Here is a 20,009-nt window from a genome sequence, read left to right as displayed (position 1 = left end):
TGGTTTGTAAGAATTATGTATTAATAACAGCTACAGGTATGCAAAATGATAATTTCATTTGCCACACGTCATAATATAATTTTTCGGCTCTCCTTGTTATTCGCAAACTAATCAGATATATCTCTTAATTCCGACTACAGGTGCATAGAATCCCATCAGTTTCTTACGAATATTTTCTTATGTTTTATAATTACGTTGAAATATCCGTAGATTTGTCACCATTTCAGGAACAATCTCACCCCTCTGTCCATCTAGTCAATGTTCCTGATAGGTATAGTGCTGAATATGTTTATTACCTTCGGGTGTAAAAGCAATTGCTTAAATAAATGAAAGGTCTCGTATAACATTTTATTATATATATTTTTCCTTTTAAGGTTGGCTTGCCAGAATTTCAAGATTATCCAATATGTCAGGAAATGTTTAGCAGTTGTGAGCGTAAGGGCAGTCGGTCGAAGCTCTAATAATTTATCATGGCAGAGGAAAGAGACAATGCCTGCTCGATTGTGGATTATATGCGAGACCACAGCGGCTACAAGTGTGGCTACTGCAAGTCCAAGGATACAAACTTTAGCCATGGTAATATTTTTCTGAATTGTCCTTGTCCTTGGCTAGACAAATTTAGCATTGCTGTCATCCATATCAGTTCTCTCAAGGGTTGGGCAGTGTTAAGAAAGTGCAGTAGCATATGACTCTGAAACGTACTTTTTTCTCTCTCTCTTTCTCTTTACAGAGAGGCTATCCAGAAAAGGACAGTCGCAAGATTATGTTTCCCTATTTTTTTAAATGGGTAATTAGCCTACACCTGTTTGTCATAGACTATCTATCTATCTATTGCCAGACGCCACAATCCCGTAAGGGGTGGCCAGTTGACTTTGAGTTATTTGCTTTATGGGTAGGGACACTAATCCTCCACCAACCCACTTGTTGACACGTAGGGAGCACGAATGGTTTGGTTATATGGTTACCACCCAGCATAGTAAATGGTTTCTTGGCTTACATGAAACCATTTGTCTTGTCACTCAATGTAAAGCCACCTGTAAAGGAAAGAAAAGCAATAAGAAGTGACAGGAAAGATGGGAGAAATATGAAGAGAGGAGGGCAGACACAGAAAAAGAATGATAAAGGCTAAGGAAGAAGTAGGCAGCACTACATCAAGTGAGTGGATGATGGTCGCCACCACCTACCACAACACACTCTGTATTTTCGATTTACCATTTTCAGCAGCCAAGAGTCTTACTGTTGAACACAGGCAGTGTATATTATTCACCTCATAGCCATAATGACATCTGTTTTTAGTTTATTATCGCAAGATGAGTTTATTTATATTCGGATAAATGTTGTTAACCAGAGATATTAGATTAAGCCTATATTAATCCCTTTACTACCAGAGGTCTTTCCAAACTTAAATAATTTGATGTGGCCAGAGTAAAATTAGAAATGTCTTATCTATCTATCTATAACCAGATGCCATACTCCCGAAAGGGGTGGCCATTTGACTTTGAGTTATATGTTTTACGGGGAGGGGCACTAACCTTCCACCAACCCACTTGTTGACCCGTAGGGAGCGCATATGGTTTGTTTATATGGTTACCACCCAGCGTTGTAAATGGTTTCTTGGCTTACAGGAAACCATTTGGCTTGTCACTCAATGTAAAGCCACCTGTACAGGAAAGAAAAGCAATAAGAAGTGACAGGAAAGATGGGAGAAATAAGAAGAGAGGAGGGCAGGCACAGAAGATAATGATAAGACTAAGGAAGAAGTAGGCAGCACCACATCAAGTGAGTGGATGATGGTTGCCACCCCCCGCCACCAATTAGAAATGTAAAGGCTGCATTAAGAAGACGGGACCACCACAAGTACAGTATTCACAGAAAACCACACTTACCAGTGGGCTGATTAAGAGACAGTTATGAAAATGTGAAGAAGTTCATTAAGTATGGAGATAACCCATCCATAAATGGTCAAATTATTATGGTGAGGATGGGTTAGTGCCAAATGATATAACAAAATAATGTCCCACTGTCTAAATGTCACTGTTTTAAATGTAAATGATATTCTTAGGGACTAAGCCTAGGCCTATCTACACATCACCAGATGCCTTAATCATGTAAACAGTGGCCACAGAAAAAGTGCCTTTATGTTACCCTGTAATCTGCCTCTGGCTGCCCTCACTTCAGCTCACACACCCCATTTTCCTATGTCTCATCCTTGGAAAAAGTAAAGAAAAACAAATTTCTAAGTAAGGTGTTGCTGTCCTAGTAATGATTATAAATGCTTACCAGGATTGATTATTTTTTTATGTAAAAAAAATAAAATCCAATTCTTATGATTTAGATTTTTTTTTTCAAATTTGAGTCAGATTTAAATCAAAATTAATTCATCTGAAGTAGTGACATACTCTCAGCAGTATCATAGAGCAACAGCTGTCAGCAGTAGCCTCATCCTCAGGGGTGGAACAGGTCTTGTCATTCAATGGACTTGTATATTCAAAACTAAGGAATTGCCCTGGTACAGAAAAAGCTGCAAAACTTGTTTTTCTTTTTAAGTATATGATTGTACCACACCGTGCATACAGCTGTTGACTGTGATAGTGAGAATGCTTAACAGCTTTAGTAAATCAGAAACTTTATGTGCATTATAACATAGCAAGACCACTTCAAGTGGATTTTGTGTTTGTTATTGTGTTCAGTTAGTTCATGTGGATTTTGAGTATTATTTCCATTTATGAGGCTTTGCATTTTTGTTGTGCAAGCAACGAAATTAAACTACAATAATGGAATTTCCCCGTGTTAATCACATCAGCCGTAATGAGAATATGTTTGGCTTTGTTTGATGTCAGTAACAGTAAAGCTTGCTGAGTAAGCTGTTTTGTTGTGTACAAAATAATGTCTAACTTTCAACACTTCTATACTCAAGTTAATAATATTATTTTTGTTATGTGAACAGCTGAATGGTGAACATTGCAATACCAGTAGTGTATTTTTTGTGTGTTTTTACAAGTTGTATTGAGAACATACCATATAAATATAGCATATATACAGTACTTTATTTGCTTTTGAGGTGTCTGGCAATAGATAAATAGGTAAATACTGTAGATATTTACTTATGGTTTTCACTCCTTCCATGTAATCAACAAAAAACATGAGATCATGATTTAAAAAAAAAAAAAAGAAAAAAGAAAAAAAAAAAAATTGATCTTAATCATGATTTAAATCACTTTTTTATATCAACCAGATTTAAATCAAACACACCTGATAATTACCATTCGAAATACTGTATATACTGTACATTCATTGTACTGTATATACTGGTACAGTACTATACTTTCGTAGTACGTATCCTGGATAGGATTTATGATTGGAGCCAGATGTGGGAAATGAAATTCAGCAAAAAAATGTAAAATATTGGAAATGGTTAAAAGTACCAAGAGGCCATCACTGAATTATTTGATGGGTGATGAACTAATCACAGAAGTGACAGAAGAGGAGGACTTGGGAGTACTGGTCCAGGACAATTTGTCACCTGAAAAAAACATTAACAAGACAGAGAGACAGATAATTACTTGACCAACGTAACATTAGCATTTAATTACATGGATGAAGATATGATGAAAAAATTGATGTTGGCTATGACCCGCCCCAGGTTGGAATATGCAGCAGTAGTGTGGTCCTCATGTAAAAAGAAATATGTAAACAAGATTGAGAGAATGCAAAGAACAACAACCAAGATGGTCCCAAGCCTAGCAGGTCTGTCATACGGGGAAAGGCTGGAGAAGGTAGATCCGCTTTCCTTAGAAGAAAGGAGAGAGAGAGGCAACATGATTTTAGTGTTCAGGGCCTTCATGGGAATAGAAAAAATTGACAGAGATCTGTTTGTATGGGATGGGAGAGTAACAAGAGGACATGGAATGAAACTTAAAAAACCGACTTGTTTGAAGGATATCAAGAAAAATAGTTTTCCATATAGATGCATAGACCTGTGGAATAACCTGGATAGAGATCGTCCAGTCTGAAATCTTAGATGAGTTCAAAGCAGAATTTGACTTATCAAGGAACAGAGACAGGACCCCACGAACATAGCTCATTTCCTGTTCATCACAGCTAGGTAAATACAGCTAGGCAGCTGAGTAAATACATGCTTAAAAATAATGCTCTGCTTCCCCTTAAGGTATCCCCATATTAGGGGGCAGTTGCTGGAAGCTGTTGACAAAACGGATATTTGAGAAGTACAGTACAGTAAGATTTGTAATGGGACCCTTACATACTCAGTCATTGCTGCACAAATATGGTGATTGCACAGGCATAAACCATCTTGTATACACCCATAGGATTACATGGGTGTGAATGAAGGCTTGCACAAATGATATGTAACCCAGTCTTTTAGTAATATACATGTTCTGGCAATACAGTATCATTATTTCTTGTAATGTCTATCATAATGCCTTGGAGTTATTGGCCATGCATTTGAAAATCTCATAAGAATTATCAGGATGTATTGGCCCTAGAACTGCATAATTGGCATTTGTAAAACAAAAATAAATTTACAGCCAGTGAGTATGTTTGCTTTGTGGTAGGTGGGGGCACTCACCATCCACTCACTTGATGTAGTGCTGCTGTTGGGTGTCTGCCCTTTCCTCTCCTCCATCCTTCTTTCCTTCCATCCTCTTCTGTCTTTCCTTCATTCTTTCCTTGTCTTTATGCCTACGGGTGACTTTACACTCCCTCTTCTGTCTTTGTTTCCTTCATTCTTTCCTCTTCCTTCTGCCTGTGGGTGACTCTACACTGAGTGACAAGCCAAATGGTTTCTTGTACACCAGGAAACCATTTACTACTCTGGGTGCTAACCATATAACCAAATTTTGGCGCCTGGTGGTTTAGTGGGTAATTATTGTGCACCAATCGGATTGAGCCGGTGAAGGTTTATATCCAAGGGATGGTTGGGGTTGATTGCTCATGTAATGTCACTCAGGGATGAGTGAGGCTGGTCACTCTCATCTTAAATGTCGGGACCAACTGCCTAGCCCCAGGCTCCTACGCTCCTAATGGGGCAAAGTAGGATTGGATGATGGATGGATGGAGTATGTTTGCTAAAGGCATTGCTTTCATCATTTAGTTCTTATTGCTCCACCATCAGTGTTAAAATTACAAATGCTGTAGGTAAGTCTGGATACTGGAAGAGAAAAAGGCTTTCAGTACACTTAATCACTGTTCCAAAGGTTTATTACTTTACTTCAAATTTTGCAGGAATGTGGAGCCACAGAATGTCTGTTGGTGATTACCAGAATTTGATAGACCGTGGGTGGAGACGTAGTGGTCATTATTGCTACAAACCTACCATGGATAAGCTGTGTTGTCCTATGTATACCATCAGGTGAGTCAGGTTTCCTTACAAGATTAAGTTATTTAAGGCAAACCCCGTTATATGATATCCCCATATGCGATACCCCGGATTAGTGATGGGGGTAGAAATACCACCCTACCCCACCTAACGATGGCTGAGCCCAGGTTTAACGATGGGTCCTCCGATATTTCGTCTGGGAATGATGGGCCAAAAGTTTGAATCACGCACTTTTCTCTAGCCAGGTGAGCCAGCCTAGCTGCCAGGATGCGCAGAAATGCTTGCGCAGCCCCCGCACCCATCACTCACCCTGTGCGCACCTATATCGTTCTTCTTGCACTGGCCGTCTCTGAATGAGGAACTCTCTTATGGTTGCCCGCCCCACATCTTTTTGCATCACCAACATTGCGCAATCGGCTATTGTAGTGCATCATAACTGTGCCCCAGCAGTGCCATGAGTAGGGCAGTGATACTAATTGTGTGTAGAGTGTGATTTTGTGTGAATTTTGGGTTAAATAAGTGTGATCATTTCTGGTAAGGGTGCTGCTCATGTTGTGGCTAGTGAGTTATTTGCAGGTGTTGGGCATAGGTTAGCTTCCTTTACAGCTGTTAGGCCATTTAGATTGGCTTTAAACTTTTTTTGGACTCATTTGGGTGGGTTTAGGACTTGGTATGGGCGGAAACCCAGAGCTCAAAAACGCATCCCTATACTGTACTTTACATGTTAAATCAGCCCCGATATACAATACCCCACCTAGCAATGGGTTTTTACATAACCAATTACATCGTTAAACTGGGATTTGCCTGTACTGTATACAGTAAACACTCAATTATCTGTTGTAATTCAGCCAAGCCTGATGCTGTATAGCATGAAATGTTTTATATTGCATATCCGGCTCATCATTGGGCTTTGAGCTGGATAATGTAATTCTGTCCATCATGACCTTCTATCTTAAAAACTTTACCATGAGTAAAAGATGAAAACTAAGCATATAAAAACAATACAGTAATAGTACAGTACAGTAACACAGTGTAAATAGTGTACGGTAGACCCTAGTTATCCGTGGGGGTTAGGTTCCAGAGACCTTCACGGAAGACAAATTTTTGCAGATACTCAAGTCATCATCATAAAATGGCATATTATTTCCACATAAATTAAGCACATCCCTGAAAAAATAAAAGCATACTTTAAAATATTACAGATACATATTAACACTCACCAAAAGACTGTGTGTTCTCTTCATAACCTTCGTACAATGATGACAATTGCTGTATGATGATGATGATGATTGATGTATAGATGACGATGATTGCTGTATGATGACGACGATGATTGTAGTGCAGTTCCTACAGTGCCAGTGTGGTGAGGCGACAAGATGTGTGGTGGCACTGTAGGTTAGCAGTGAGTCTTGTCTGACCCTTCTGGCAGGATGCCAGATAACACCTTATGCTCTCTCTTTGGCTTAGAAGGATTGCTTTTATTCTTTACTTGTTTCATGGGAGCCATTTTTCACTTACACAATGAAGTATAGTAGAGCTGTAAACATAAGAAAGGCGACGACGACGTAAGTAACAAACTGATTGGTGTTTACAATAAGACTGGAGGAGTGGCGGGAATGTCTGTGGATGCGGGTATCCTAACTATAACAACAAAAGAAGTGCGTGTTGCGTGCCAACGCGATGTATAGTACAGTATTAAGTTTCATCCACGGATGCAAATTCCACGGATAAATAGGGTCTACTGTACTGTTATACAGTATGTACTCACTAAGTGTTGGCATCAGTGGGGAGAGGCAGCACTTAGGGGTTTGGACTCATAAACAGAACAGTACACAATACCGTACAGCACAGGGGTAGTTTAACAATCACAGTAGAGTACTAGGACATGACCACTGACAGGCCATTAGCTTTGCAGTACAATACAATACAGTAGGTTGAACATAGGATGCCACAGAGTAAGTCAAAGCACCAGGGTTTTGCAATTATGGTCAGAAGAGCGGAGCACACAGGCACGTCTTGACTCAACAACATCCACAGGTGAGAATGAGAGCGCAGCGCTATTCTTGGTGCACTGGATAAGCCATGCCCAGGATGGATTCTGATTGACTGGAGCATAGCAAGAGTTTTCATTGGCTCCGAGTTTCGGGATTTCTCCTGGTGCCAGTTGGCTGCTGCTTACGAGCCGCTTGAGACACCTCAACGCTGGATATTGCACTGGACTGCTGGTTACATCTCGTTTCGGTGCCAGATGTTGCATAATTTGGCCAGAATTGCTTTAATACAGCCAAGATAGCAGCACCGGATGTTGTGTTGGGCTGGATATGCCAATGGATAATTGAGAGTTTATATACAGTAATCCCTGTAATATCCAGACGCCCATTTTCCGGACATCCCCAATAGCCGGACAGTTTCGTCCCGGGATCCAAAATTCCTAAAATGGGCCAAAAACCGCAAAAAATTGAAAAAAAATCTGACTTTTTTCCCACCCGTAATTTGAAATTGTTGCGTGGCGCCGAACAGCTGTTACACCGTGGTCCCTTCACCCCTTCCTTCCTCCCCTTCCCGCCTCCCCTGTCAGGGTTGCCATTTGGTATTTTTCATTACCAAATGTGGGCCAATTTGGTGATGAAAAATTCGTTTGGTAATGAATCAGAATAATATAATACCAAACGGATTTTTCACATGTATGAGGATACACAGGATGGAGATGGTGGATTGTTTGCTCTCTGGTTAATTTGGTAGCCTATATAGCATGATAATAATCAACATGGTGTTAATTATAAGAAGAGTGATTACATGTATTTCCACTTGTGTATATAATTAGTGAAGAATAGATGCTAGCTTTACGAATTTGGTAATGAAAGTTAAAAATGGTAATGAAAATTGAGGAGTTTGGTAATGTGGCCATTGCGATCTGGCAACTCTGTTACTCCGCCATCATCAACAGTCACAGCCTAACTTTGATCGAGAGCAGATGCTTATAGCAATGCAAGCCACAGGTGCTCGTTTTTTGTGAATAAACATTGAATAAACTGCAATACCTCACCACTAGAACACACGGGAATTTACAGTGTTGTGCAGTGTTAAGAAATTAGAATTTAGAGTGCAAAGGATTAACTGTGGACTGCAAACTGGCAGTTCAAACCAGTCCAGGAGCCAGGGACTTGTTGTAAGTACCCAGAATGTTTAATATTGTATAAACTCACCTCTAAAACCTCATTTTATGGTTCTTTTGCATTTATTTCAGTCTTTTATGTCCCTTATTGGTGTGATTTGGGTCTTAAATAGGTGCAATGCATGTCCAGAGGGAGTTGTATAGGTGTTTTTCTGAGTTAGGGTCCATAAGTACAAGTCCAGGAGGCTGGGCCCAATATCCGGACAGGACCACTATCCGGACATGCCTTTGGCTGTATTACATCGGATATTGGAGGGATTACTGTATATTTTATTTAACATGGAAAAGAGCAAATACAATGGTGATTGGAAAAGGTGTTTGTTATTATTACACCTCTCCTCCACTCTTTGACAGTGATGTGTTCCATTAAAAGTGGTTGAATAACAAATTGGTCAAATAACGAACTTATTTTTCCCATAAGACTGTTAAGAAATAGAGGTGTTAGGTTCATGACCACGTTCGTCATTCAAAAAATATTCAGTAAAGATGGAAAAAATACCAATGTTTATCATTTTGGACCTTTTATTTATTAAACAGAAGGAATGTTTTAATCTCTTTTATTTCTAACACAATAATGAGGAGAAAAACACAGTACAGTCGTGGTCATAATCACCTGTCCTTTGGTACTCCGTGCCTCCGGCTGGCACTTTTATGTGTGGCAAGTCACAGTGGAGTAAGAGGGGCTTAGAGGGAGGGGCCAAAGAGAGAAGGGAAGGTGGGTAGTGGGACAAATGATGGTGTGGAGGTGGGGTGAGGGAGGTGAGGGAGGGTAGATAAGGGATTAAAAATGAAATGCAAAGTGGTGGTCACTTTATTTGTCAATTTTCTTTCATTCAAGGCATGATATAAAGGAGTTAATATTTGGTAGGTGATGTTGCATTACACCTTGTATAGCAGTGTCAGATAAGTTTTAATGGGGTGATATCAAGGGCTGGCTCATGAGAGAAATACAGTATAAAGTACTGATGTGGCAGATCAAACATTAGTGCAGAGCCAGAAGTTTTAAGCACAACACACCATAGCCTTTTCCAGCAGTTTGTAACTAGCCGTTTTTTGTCAGAGAAAAATATTCTGAGGTGATGAGAGGGTGTTGGGGTTGTTGGACAGCCATTCAAACTTATACCAGCATAGAGTCCAAGCAGTAGATTATGAGAGATATCGTTATTATATCCACCCATGTGCGGAGACATCAGATTTATTTGCCTTTTATACACAGTTATTTTAAATAGCCTTTTCATGTAGAGATGCAATAAAACAATTGACATGATGGAGACTGTATAGAGGGAGTGTATACCAGGAGGATGATCATATTTATTGTGGACACAGCCATGTCGAAGGCTGCATATGATATTTAGTTCCAAAATTAATTGCATATATTGGTATAGCACATTTCTTACACAAACATTATGGAAGTCAAAGCCATCCAGATTCCATCCTGCATCCAAAGTCAAAATACACAGATAGGCCTAAGCATATGAATATCTGGTTCTGCTCTAATGTTTACTCTGTCACGTTAGTATATTTCTCTCATGAGCCGGCCCTTGATATCACCACTTTAAAGCTTGTTATCTGATGCTGCTGTACAATGTGTAGTGCTGCATTATCTACCGAATATTAACTCCTTTATATCATGCCTTGAATGAAAGAAAATAGACAAATAAAGTGACCACCACTTCACATTTCATCCTCCCTCCCTTACCTACCCTCCCTCCTCTCCCTCACCCCACCCCCACACCATCACTTGTCCCACCACCCACCTTCCCTTCTCTCTTTGGCCTCTCCCTCTCAGCCCTTCTTACTCCACTGTGACTTGCCACTGATAAAGGAGCCAGCCTGAGGCACGGAGTACTGGAGGATAGGTGATTATATTTATGACCACTACTGTACATAGTGTACTGTACTACATCAGAATACTCTCTCTCTCTCTCTCTCTCTCTCTCTCTCTCTCTCTCTCTCTCTCTCTCTCTCTCTCTCTCTCTCTCTCTCTCTCTCTCTCTCTCTCTCTCACACACACACACACACACACACACATTATATACAAAGGTCACACACTTACATAAATGCTCACTCAGGTTGGTGAGCACATGACTGTGCTTGATAGGGGTAGTAGTAGGGGTCCTGGAAGGAGGCATAGTGGTGCTGTAGTATTCCATGTGGGTAAATAGAAATGCAGACAGATGAAAAGGCAGCCAGTCAGCAGGGCAGAGTGTGGAAGGGTCACTGAGGCAGGCAGCTCAGCCGATCTGTTTGAATTGTCGAAATGGTGCGGATAACCATGCCGAACATTGAAAAAAGGTATAGATTTATAAATATCAAACAATGAATTGTCGAATAATGATTGGTTGGAAAATGAGCGTTTGGTGTAGTCATTAACAATATCTGTAGTATTGTATGTTGCCATAATTTACAGTCTTGTGTTGTTAACTGCTTCACTATGATGACAGTTTTTGGTTTGCTCCTACTAGTATCTCCCAATGGTTTTATTCAGATTAAGAAAGACCTTTTGAAGTGAAGAGGTTAGATAAGCATTCATGAACCCTTTCAGTAAAAAGTTCTTTCCAAGCTCAAAAAGTTATCTGGAAGTAATGAAAATAAAGTAGATTTAAGACATCATATTGAAGTATTAATGTCACTGTTAGTCACCTGTTTTGTTATAGTATATCAGCCTTATCATGTGGGTTTGTTACATGCTTCATAATTGCTGTCTTTGTAGGTGTGATGCACTAGAGTTGAAGCTCAGTAAAGCACAGAAGAAAGTGCTGAAACGTATGAATCGTTATCTAAGTCATGGTGGAACAAAGGAAGAGAAAGCAGTGGAAAATGAAATTGGTAAGTATAAGGGCATACTCTCATTAATTCCTTTGCTAGGATGATGCTTTATTTTCATTCTTGGCATCTCCAGCAGTTGCATTGTTCAATTCATGGGAGATCTCATGTGGTGCAGGGGCTATTGCAGGCTCTAGATGACCCCTCCAGTTTGAAATTCTACATGAAGATGAGTAAAATCATAGAGATGTATCATTAACAAATATTGTAATGAAAGACATCCTCTGGCCAAAGGTAATAATAGAATATCGTCACTATATTTCTTTATTCATAATGATGATAATGGGAGCAGCATTCTATACAGACATCATGCATTTTCAGTGGACAAGATTTCATTCAGTGTTATGATATTTTTGTTTGTTTTGCTTATTTTAAAGAATGTTACTGTATTGATGCATTTACTCATTTAGTGGCTAAAGTGTAATAATATTAATTCCTGTGCTCTTGTGAGTACATTTTAATATTCATACTGCTATCTTCTATCATCAGATGATTTTTTTCAGTGTAGGATATACTTTCCATGATGGAGGGATTGGGCTTAATAAGCTTCAGCTTGAGAGGAAATTCATAGTTTAAAATATTTTTATATATTGGGGTAGTGGGAGCAAGAATAAAGTATAAAAGAGACCACCAGACTGAAGGGGTCAAGGATGAGTTGTTTGATGGATACCTTGTTTTATACCAATGTATGTAATATGTTTACATGGAGGTAGTTTGTGAAACAAGGAACGTTCTAAGTCTCAGTAATTTTCGGTGTTGTAAGGATATCAGGGATGATCTTAAATCTGCATAATGCACTCCTCAGCCACAGTCTGCCTGTAATTTACTCTACTAATTTCAGAGAATAATGTGTTATAATGCCATCTACCTTCATAAAAAAGTAGTTGCGGTACACAGTAAATAGATTTTTAAAGAAATTATTGATTGACAGTAGTGTGTGTTAAGTTTCCTGATGGTTCATAAATTTTGCATTTCAGAGTGCTCAGGTAGTACAGGTGGAGGGCAAGAGTATGTTAAACCTATTCGTGAAGCTCGGGATCTGTCATCAGTAGTTATATCACCTGAATCACTGGCAAAGGCTAAAGGTAATTATATTGTACACCTGAGAGAGTTGGTTCATTTTAAGTTGGCAGACATATTTGTGTTTTTGCAGCTGATTCCCCTTAGCTCAGTGGCAGAACAAGACAGTACTATGGCTCCATATCTTTTCTATAGCACTTGAGATTAGTGTAATTTTCTAGTGTTTTTGTCAGCAGTTGAGTATTCAAAATGGAAAGATATGTTTTTTTGGTCAAGCTTAAGTGTACAGGGTAGAGTAGTTTTTATCATCATCAGCGTGTGCCATATCACTTTAGAATTAAACCCTCCCCCAGTTTTCTCCACCCTAACTTCATGGATGTTAACCTGTTTTCTCCCAATCTTACAATAGTACGGTACAGGCTTCCTCCCCTTACCTGTTTCTTTCTCTTTGTCTTTCTTTTACTCTATTTCATCTTCATCCTTTTTAGGGCATGTCCATCACTTTCCTCTCCAACACTGAGAGCATCACCCCGTGGACAGAGAAACATACCAAGTTTCTCTGAGCTCTGGAATAGTAATCAACAGAGGAAAGTGAGAAGTAAAGCGGTGAAATATTAGGTGCACTTTTGTATCTGGGTATACTGAGAGGAGGAGCTGTTTGGGTCTCAGTGGTGACACTTTCGACAAGGCAGCATTTTGATTTTAAAATTGATTTTAAAGTCTTGATATTATTAGCTTCCAGCAGTCAGTATTATCTGTATGTTTCTACTAGAGCAAGTGAACTTTTTGATGAATAATAGAGGAGGAGCTGTTTGGGTCTCAGTGGTGACACTTTCGACAAGGCAGCATTTGATTTTAAAACTGATTTTAGAGTCTTGATATTATTAGCTTCCAGCAGTCAAAATTATCTGTAAGTTTCTACTAGAGCAAGTGACCTTTTTGATGAAATAATTTTTAGTCTGAGTTTTCTTTAACTCTTCTGCTCACTAATTTTTCCCCTCCCCCACCATTTTCATTAATCCTTTCTCTATTAGGGTCTCTAAGTTGAAAAAAGTAGTTGGTAGCAACTAGGATAAAATAAGAAACATTCATGCACTGATGGAGTTAATAGATATGTGTTTATAACTTAGTTCAAATTGCTTTTAGGTATCAGAAATCAAAGAGATGAAGGAACAGTATTTTGTTTTTAACATAATTATTATGTATTTATTTTATTTATTTTTTTTTTTTAGGTGTCAGAAACCAAAGAGAAGAAGAGAATGCAGAGACCATTGTTAACAAGGAAACCTTTGGGGATGGTGAATGTGTTGAGAGTTGCCCTGCATCAATGGACAGTGAACATATTAGCTTACAGGAGCTTAATAATACTGAGAACAATAAAATGAAGAATAAGAAACAAGTCGCAGGTAAGTTTTTTATTATAAGTGTTTTAATTAGGGGGGAGGTGGTGGCTCAACCAGTAGAGAGTTGGCCTGCAGTCCTAATGGACCCGGGTTCAAATCCTGCTGGGGGCAGGAACAGTTTAAGGATTTGAATTTCATAAAATCAGACTTTACTGATCTACCAGAAGACCCGCCGACATGTCGTAAAAATACCCCCGCTAATACCAATACACCAGTCCTTTATGAGACAGCTCTAGCATGTATTTAGTATGGACGGTGGGTGTTAGCGCCGAAGTGGTGACATGTAGGGGTGTGCGGTATGTAGGAGGACTACTGGGCCTTGAAAGCAGGCTGTGATGCCTATGCCTAGAGTCAGACACACAAAAGAAAAAAATATATATATATGTGGAAATGTCATCCTCATTCATAATTCAGTGTCTTTTAAACATGATTATTCCAGACATATCAGAATGCATGGAGGTTTAATTCAGCATTTGCATTGTTTGCAAGGGACAACAGTCTTTGGGAATGGATATTTGTTTCATCCATCCATCATCCAATCCTATGTTGGCCCATGAGGAGCGTAGGAGCCCAGGGCTAGGCAAGTTGGTCCTGACATTTAAGATGAGAGTGACCAGCCTCACTCATCCCTGAGTGGCATTATGTGAGCAGTAACCCCAACTTCACCATGCATATAAGCCTGGTTTGGTTCAATCTGATTTGAGTGCCTTAATTACTCGCTAAACCACCAGGCACCATAATTTGGTTAGATGATTACCTCCCAGCATAGTAAATGGTTTCCTGGAGTACAGGAAACCATTTGGCTTGTCACTCAGTGTAGAGTCACCCATAGGTAGGAAGAGGAAAGAATGAAGGAAAGAAAGACAGAAGAGGGAGTGTAAATCACCTGTAGGCAGAAGGAAGAGGAAAGAATGAAGGAAAGCAAGACAGAAGAGGAGAGAAGGGAGAGAGGAAAGGGCAGACACCCAAAGCAGCATTACATCGAGTAGTGCTGGATATTTGTTTCCTGTATTAAATCTCTTCATAACTTGTACCTTATTATATTTTTTTACTGAAGTGTTTCATTACTTGAATAAAATATACTGTAGTTGTCTGGTGGTAGCAAGACTAAACTGAAACTTCATTGTAGTGAAGGATTTAACAGCGTTTGCTCCAAGTTGAAGAAAATTTATTGACAGTAGTAATAGAATTAGGAAGATATTGTGTTTAATGTTGAGGTCTCAGGTTCATCCGAATATGAACCTGGTGGAATGCAGGTTGAATATGCGTTTCTTCTTCTGTCCTCCGTCATCTTCATAGGGGATAGGGAGGGTTGAAGATATCTGTATAACCATGGTGGAGCTGCTAGATTGTATCATTGCCACTACCTGAAGGCATCTTTCTCTGTCACCTGTGGTTGCACTAAACAAGCCAAGGGTCAGACTTGTAGACTAAGGAGGCTTCCTAATCCCATTCCTCTCTCTCTCTCTCTCTCTAATTTTATTTATTTATTTATTTATTTTTTTATGTGTCTGACTCTGGGCATAGGCTTCACAACCTGCTCTCAAGGCCCAGTAGTCGTCCCACATGCCATACACCTCTACATGTCACCACTTCGACGCTAACACACACCATCCATATTGAATACATGCTAGGGCTGTCTCATACAGGACCGGTGTATTGGTATTAGCAGGTGCATTTTTACGACACGTCAGTGGGTCTTCTGGTAGATCAGTAAAGTCTGATTTTTATGGAATTCAAATCCTTAAACTGTTCCCTGCCCCAGTGGGGATTTGAACTTTGGTCCGGTAGGATTGCAAGCCACCTCTCTACCGATTGAGCCACCGACTTACTGTCCTCATCTTTGTCATTTAAATCATTCTTATACCCTCATACTCAGCATAAATAATGTACAAGATGATATTAACCAGCTGTATCCCAAAATGACTGGGTTAGGAAGAGCAGATAGTTAACCTCCTTAACCAGCATGAATAAGGAGCCAAGGACCATGTTCCCCCCTGGGTTAGAAGGCATTGTAGCACATCATCTTTAGCTTTTTATTTAACTTTTATTTTTTATTTTTTCTCCTCCATATCCATATTCTCTTATGTGACTCGTATCTCTGATGTATGCATAGTTTGTATAGTCATCCTTTGTCTTTTTCTGTACTTGATCTTGCCTGCTTTGTTTTTTGCAGGTGAATAAACCAATACTCAGTACGGTAGTTTAAGATGTGTTTGAGGATAATCTAGTAAGATTTGGTGCCAAATCATCTCAAAATACACCTTAATCAAGTAGAGATCATTGTATGGTGACGTTTTGAGGCACTTAAAAGGGATTTGAGGCCATTACATAGTTGGCTGTAGGAACCCTTTTTAAAATTATTTCTTTACATTGTGGAACTTAGTGTTAGTGAGTATCCATTCATATTAATCATACTGTATAAAAAGCACACTAAAATCTATTGGTGTGCCAAGTACAGCAATAGGTGGCAGAGATGTGACTACCATCAACCTTGGGAGATACTGCCATAATAAAGAAATGTGGCTGCAAGCTTGGTAGTTGGCCACACAGTTATCACCCTTTGGCAGAAAAAATTCAGTCACAAGTACAGTCAGTTATTTATTTGTCTTCTGAGTGAGTGTACATAGAGTCAGAGTCCAAGCTGAGACTCACAAATCATATTACACATTTTAGATTTCTTTTTTCTCAACAGCTACCAGCAACTGTTGGGAAATAATTAGCTGGTTTTGGCACTTTGTTTACCTTCCAGTCCTTAGAAAACAGCAATACCATGGCCTGCCCCAGTATGGGGATTCCTCAAGAGGAAACATGGTGTCACTTTTAGATTAGATTAATTAGATTTCAGAAATACACCAGTTAGGAAGAGATGTTAGGGAGCTTCCTTAGAAGATGAAAATAAGAAGCTAAATGCCTCCCAGGTCCAGATCCAAGCAGACCGCCATGTAGGAAAGCCAAGGACATACGGCGTGAACGGAGAGAAGCCAAGTTAGCTCAGAAAGCACAGGAGGCTGCCAGCCGAGGGGAATCACCAATGGAGTCGACAAAACACAAGAAACTCAGTGTCGAAAAGACCCTAGAAGACTTCCTAAATGAACCTCTGCCTGCAAACCCTGCCCATACATTAGAGGTAAGATGATGATGATGTTTTATCTGGAGGTTTATTTTTCAGTACTGTCAAATGGAGCAAATGCAGATGGTTTTCTGTTTTTCATTTGTCATACTTTACCCAGCCAAACAGATAGGTGCAGTTGATTAGGTCTGTGAGGTGGAGTTAGGTTTCTGGAGTCTTCGGTGGTATGTTCATAAGTCTAACCCATTGTAGTGGGCATGTTGCTGATAGTTCTACCTTGTTGTTGCCATTTCTTTCGTAGTGTTCTGCATCCAGTGTCATGAGAGTCCTAGGTGAGAAAGCAATTGCTGGCATATATAACTGTAATTTATAAATGTTATTTGTTCAGTTATCGTATCTGGAATTGCCCCACGTGATGGTAGGATAATAGACATTACAGTCCTCATAGAAAATGATTTCATGTAGTTTCAATTTTTTTGTTACTGATGAATTATTACTGTTACCTTTTCTTCACTTCAAGTTGCTTAATTGTTTCGAAGTTAAAATTTATATAAATTATTTACCAAACAGTCCCAGCCATTCCATATTTTCTATCGAAATGAGTCTTTCACTTGGTAATTGGCACCTCTCCTGGATTACCATACCAACTGGGTTTTTTTTAAACTTATCTCTGAAGGCTGTTATGTAGGATTTTGAATGTGTAAATATTCTGCCGACATCGCCATATCCATCACTGGATGTCAGATGCTGCCAACGCACATTTTACTTTTGACATGATTTCCAAGTGGTGTGTCCGGGATATACAATTACTTTGGTGGAATTGTGTGTTAATTGCAGTGGTTTACATGAACTGCTTCCTGTAATACTCAGCCATTTGCATATCAAGGACACAACAAACTGCAAGAAGTGGCATTCCACAAGTTGCTTCTGGCAGCAGCCGCTGATTGTCCTCCTACATATTAACATTTTTTTTTTTTTTTTGTCCAGAGTTGAATTTTGCCCTCCAGGATTTTGGATATGAGTGTAATATTTTGTGGCAATCCCAGTTTCAGGGGAGTTAGGTTTAGCTAGGATGGATTAGGTTAAGTTTGGTTAGGTTAGGTTAGGTTAAAAGTATGGGGGGTTGGGGGCAAAGCCCCCCTAGTTAGCTTTGGCTGAGTTTGATTAGGTTGCATTAGGTTTGGTTAAATTGCAAAGTTTTCCAAAGCTTTGACTGTTTTAGTGTTTTCTTTTTTTGCATATTTGAGTACGTTTGATACGCTGACATATCCAGTTGGAGCGATTGTTGGTAAATGACAGAGGCAGTCAGAGAAATTGTTGATATAGCCTACATGTGACGTGGGCGACTTGGCCGGTTCCCTAAGTACTAAAAAATCGATATATTTTGTCTTTTACCAGTCGATTACCGCAGTCACAATTCTGGAGTTAACTATCTGTGTTGCATATGTACCAGAATTAGTTATCTTGAGATAATGTTTTTTTTATAATATGGGTGGAATCTATGTGCCCATTTACCAAATTTACTATTATTATTATTATTATTATTATTATTATTATTATTATTATTATCATCATCATCATCATTATCATCATTGTTTAAATGTCAACAATTGGATTGGTGGAGGGCTACTGCCCCTCCCTGTAAAACAGCAAACTCAAAGTCAGACGGCCATCCCTGAGGGGGTTATGGCATCTGGCCATAGATAGATAGATAGCTTACATTAAGCATTTTTTACACTGATGAGCTGGAAGTATGTTTCATAGAAAGATGTTTCTTACAAAGTAGGATTTTGGTTGCACAGAGCCTAAAGTGTAATTGAGGACTGACTGAAGGATAATAGGTTACCTGAAGGGTCATCAGGCACTGTTATTTTCTTTTTGGTTTTTGGATAGCATTTCTGATATTCAGTTGGGTACAAATTGATACTGTAACTTTGTAAATTTAGTTCATTATATGTCTGATGGTAATTTCACATTTCCAAAAAAGAGTAAACTCTGTAGTAAGTTTTGATTATTAAGGATTCACATAATCTTGGAGACATCTCATTGGATTCAGAGATCTTAAATTGTATGTTGTGTTTCCTCTACTTGTTAATATTTCATGAGTGTTTCACATAAAGTATAGAAAGTTCAGACTTTACCTCGTGCTGACAGTTCAATTTTTAAAATATAGTGGAAAGGACATTTTTCCTTTTCTTCTTTTTAACAGCATTATTGTTTTGAGATACATTTACCTAGTTACTGTATAGTATACAGGATTTGAGCCCATCTTTTCATGTTCACATATCTACTTTTATCCAACATAGTTTCGAGCACACGGATGTTCTTTGCTTGCATCACCTGCCCTTCCAAACTTTACCAAATATATATACAGGAATGCACTTCCATTTGGGGAACTGTTTTTGTAACATCATAAAGCACTTTGAGACCAGTTGCCATTTCTGACATTGACACCAGCAAGTACATCCAGTCACTAAGTGCTGCTTAAACAAAATTACATATACGGTAACTGAATTACATTATGACTGCATACTTCATATTTTTATGTCATACTGTACTTAGATTTTTACCTCCTTTAACCCCTTAACCGCGAGGCGTCACTTTCGTGATGCTTGGGAGCAAGGGATCATACCGCTGGGCGACACTTTTGTGATTCTGTGTTATTTTGAATTCGCCTGGGCTTTGAAGTGGTGGCTTGTATCATCTATCAGTACTGCCAATGTCCAACACTAGTCAGCACTCCTAATCTCATCTGTACTCCCATCCATTGTTGACAATTTAGCCATTTCTCCCCGTTCTTGACTCCCCTCCCTACCTCCCCTCCATTACCCTATCCTCTCGCCTGCCCGGCCGTGCTGCGCTAAGTAAATCTTCCCTGGAATTTTTCACTGATTTCATCCATTGAAATAAGCCCTATGCCCTATTCTTACACCAAATAATATATACAAGAAAGAAATAAGGTAAGTGAGAGTGCCATACACCTAGAATTGGCTAATTATCACCTGACAACACCTCACGTGCATTCGTTCACTAATTTTCGCTGTTTATTTCCCCTTGAAATATGCCGTATAATCTATTTTCGTAATAAAAATATATATAAGAAAGGAAGGGAGAAGCCTAAGTGATATTTACATTCACCTGGAACTACCTAATTATTGCAGGCCACCACACTGT

General features: G+C 39.2%; 1 protein-coding gene across 4 annotated transcripts in view; it reads left to right on the top strand.

The window, feature by feature from the left end:
• Positions 1 to 20,009, top strand: part of Ate1 (arginyltransferase 1) — a 46,130-nt gene that overhangs the window by 10,353 nt on the left and 15,768 nt on the right. The window contains exons 2-7 of one of the 4 annotated variants that reach the window (XM_080271422.1): positions 478 to 576; positions 5,245 to 5,371; positions 11,227 to 11,342; positions 12,317 to 12,424; positions 13,592 to 13,765; positions 16,684 to 16,892. In XM_080271422.1, the coding sequence (XP_080127548.1) occupies positions 513 to 576; positions 5,245 to 5,371; positions 11,227 to 11,342; positions 12,317 to 12,424; positions 13,592 to 13,765; positions 16,684 to 16,892 (798 nt within the window). In that variant the 5' untranslated portion in view covers positions 478 to 512. Of the gene's footprint in view, positions 1 to 439; positions 577 to 5,244; positions 5,372 to 11,226; positions 11,343 to 12,316; positions 12,425 to 13,591; positions 13,766 to 16,683; positions 16,893 to 20,009 lie in introns of those variants that run through there. The other 3 variants (XM_080271421.1, XM_080271424.1, XM_080271423.1) reach the window with 3 other exon arrangements.

This window comes from Coenobita brevimanus, chromosome 46 (assembly GCF_032717465.1).
Source record: "Coenobita brevimanus isolate Jiangsu-jjx chromosome 46, ASM3271746v2, whole genome shotgun sequence".
NCBI lineage: Eukaryota > Metazoa > Arthropoda > Malacostraca > Decapoda > Coenobitidae > Coenobita > Coenobita brevimanus.
This window is presented reverse-complemented; position numbering and strand designations above follow the sequence as displayed.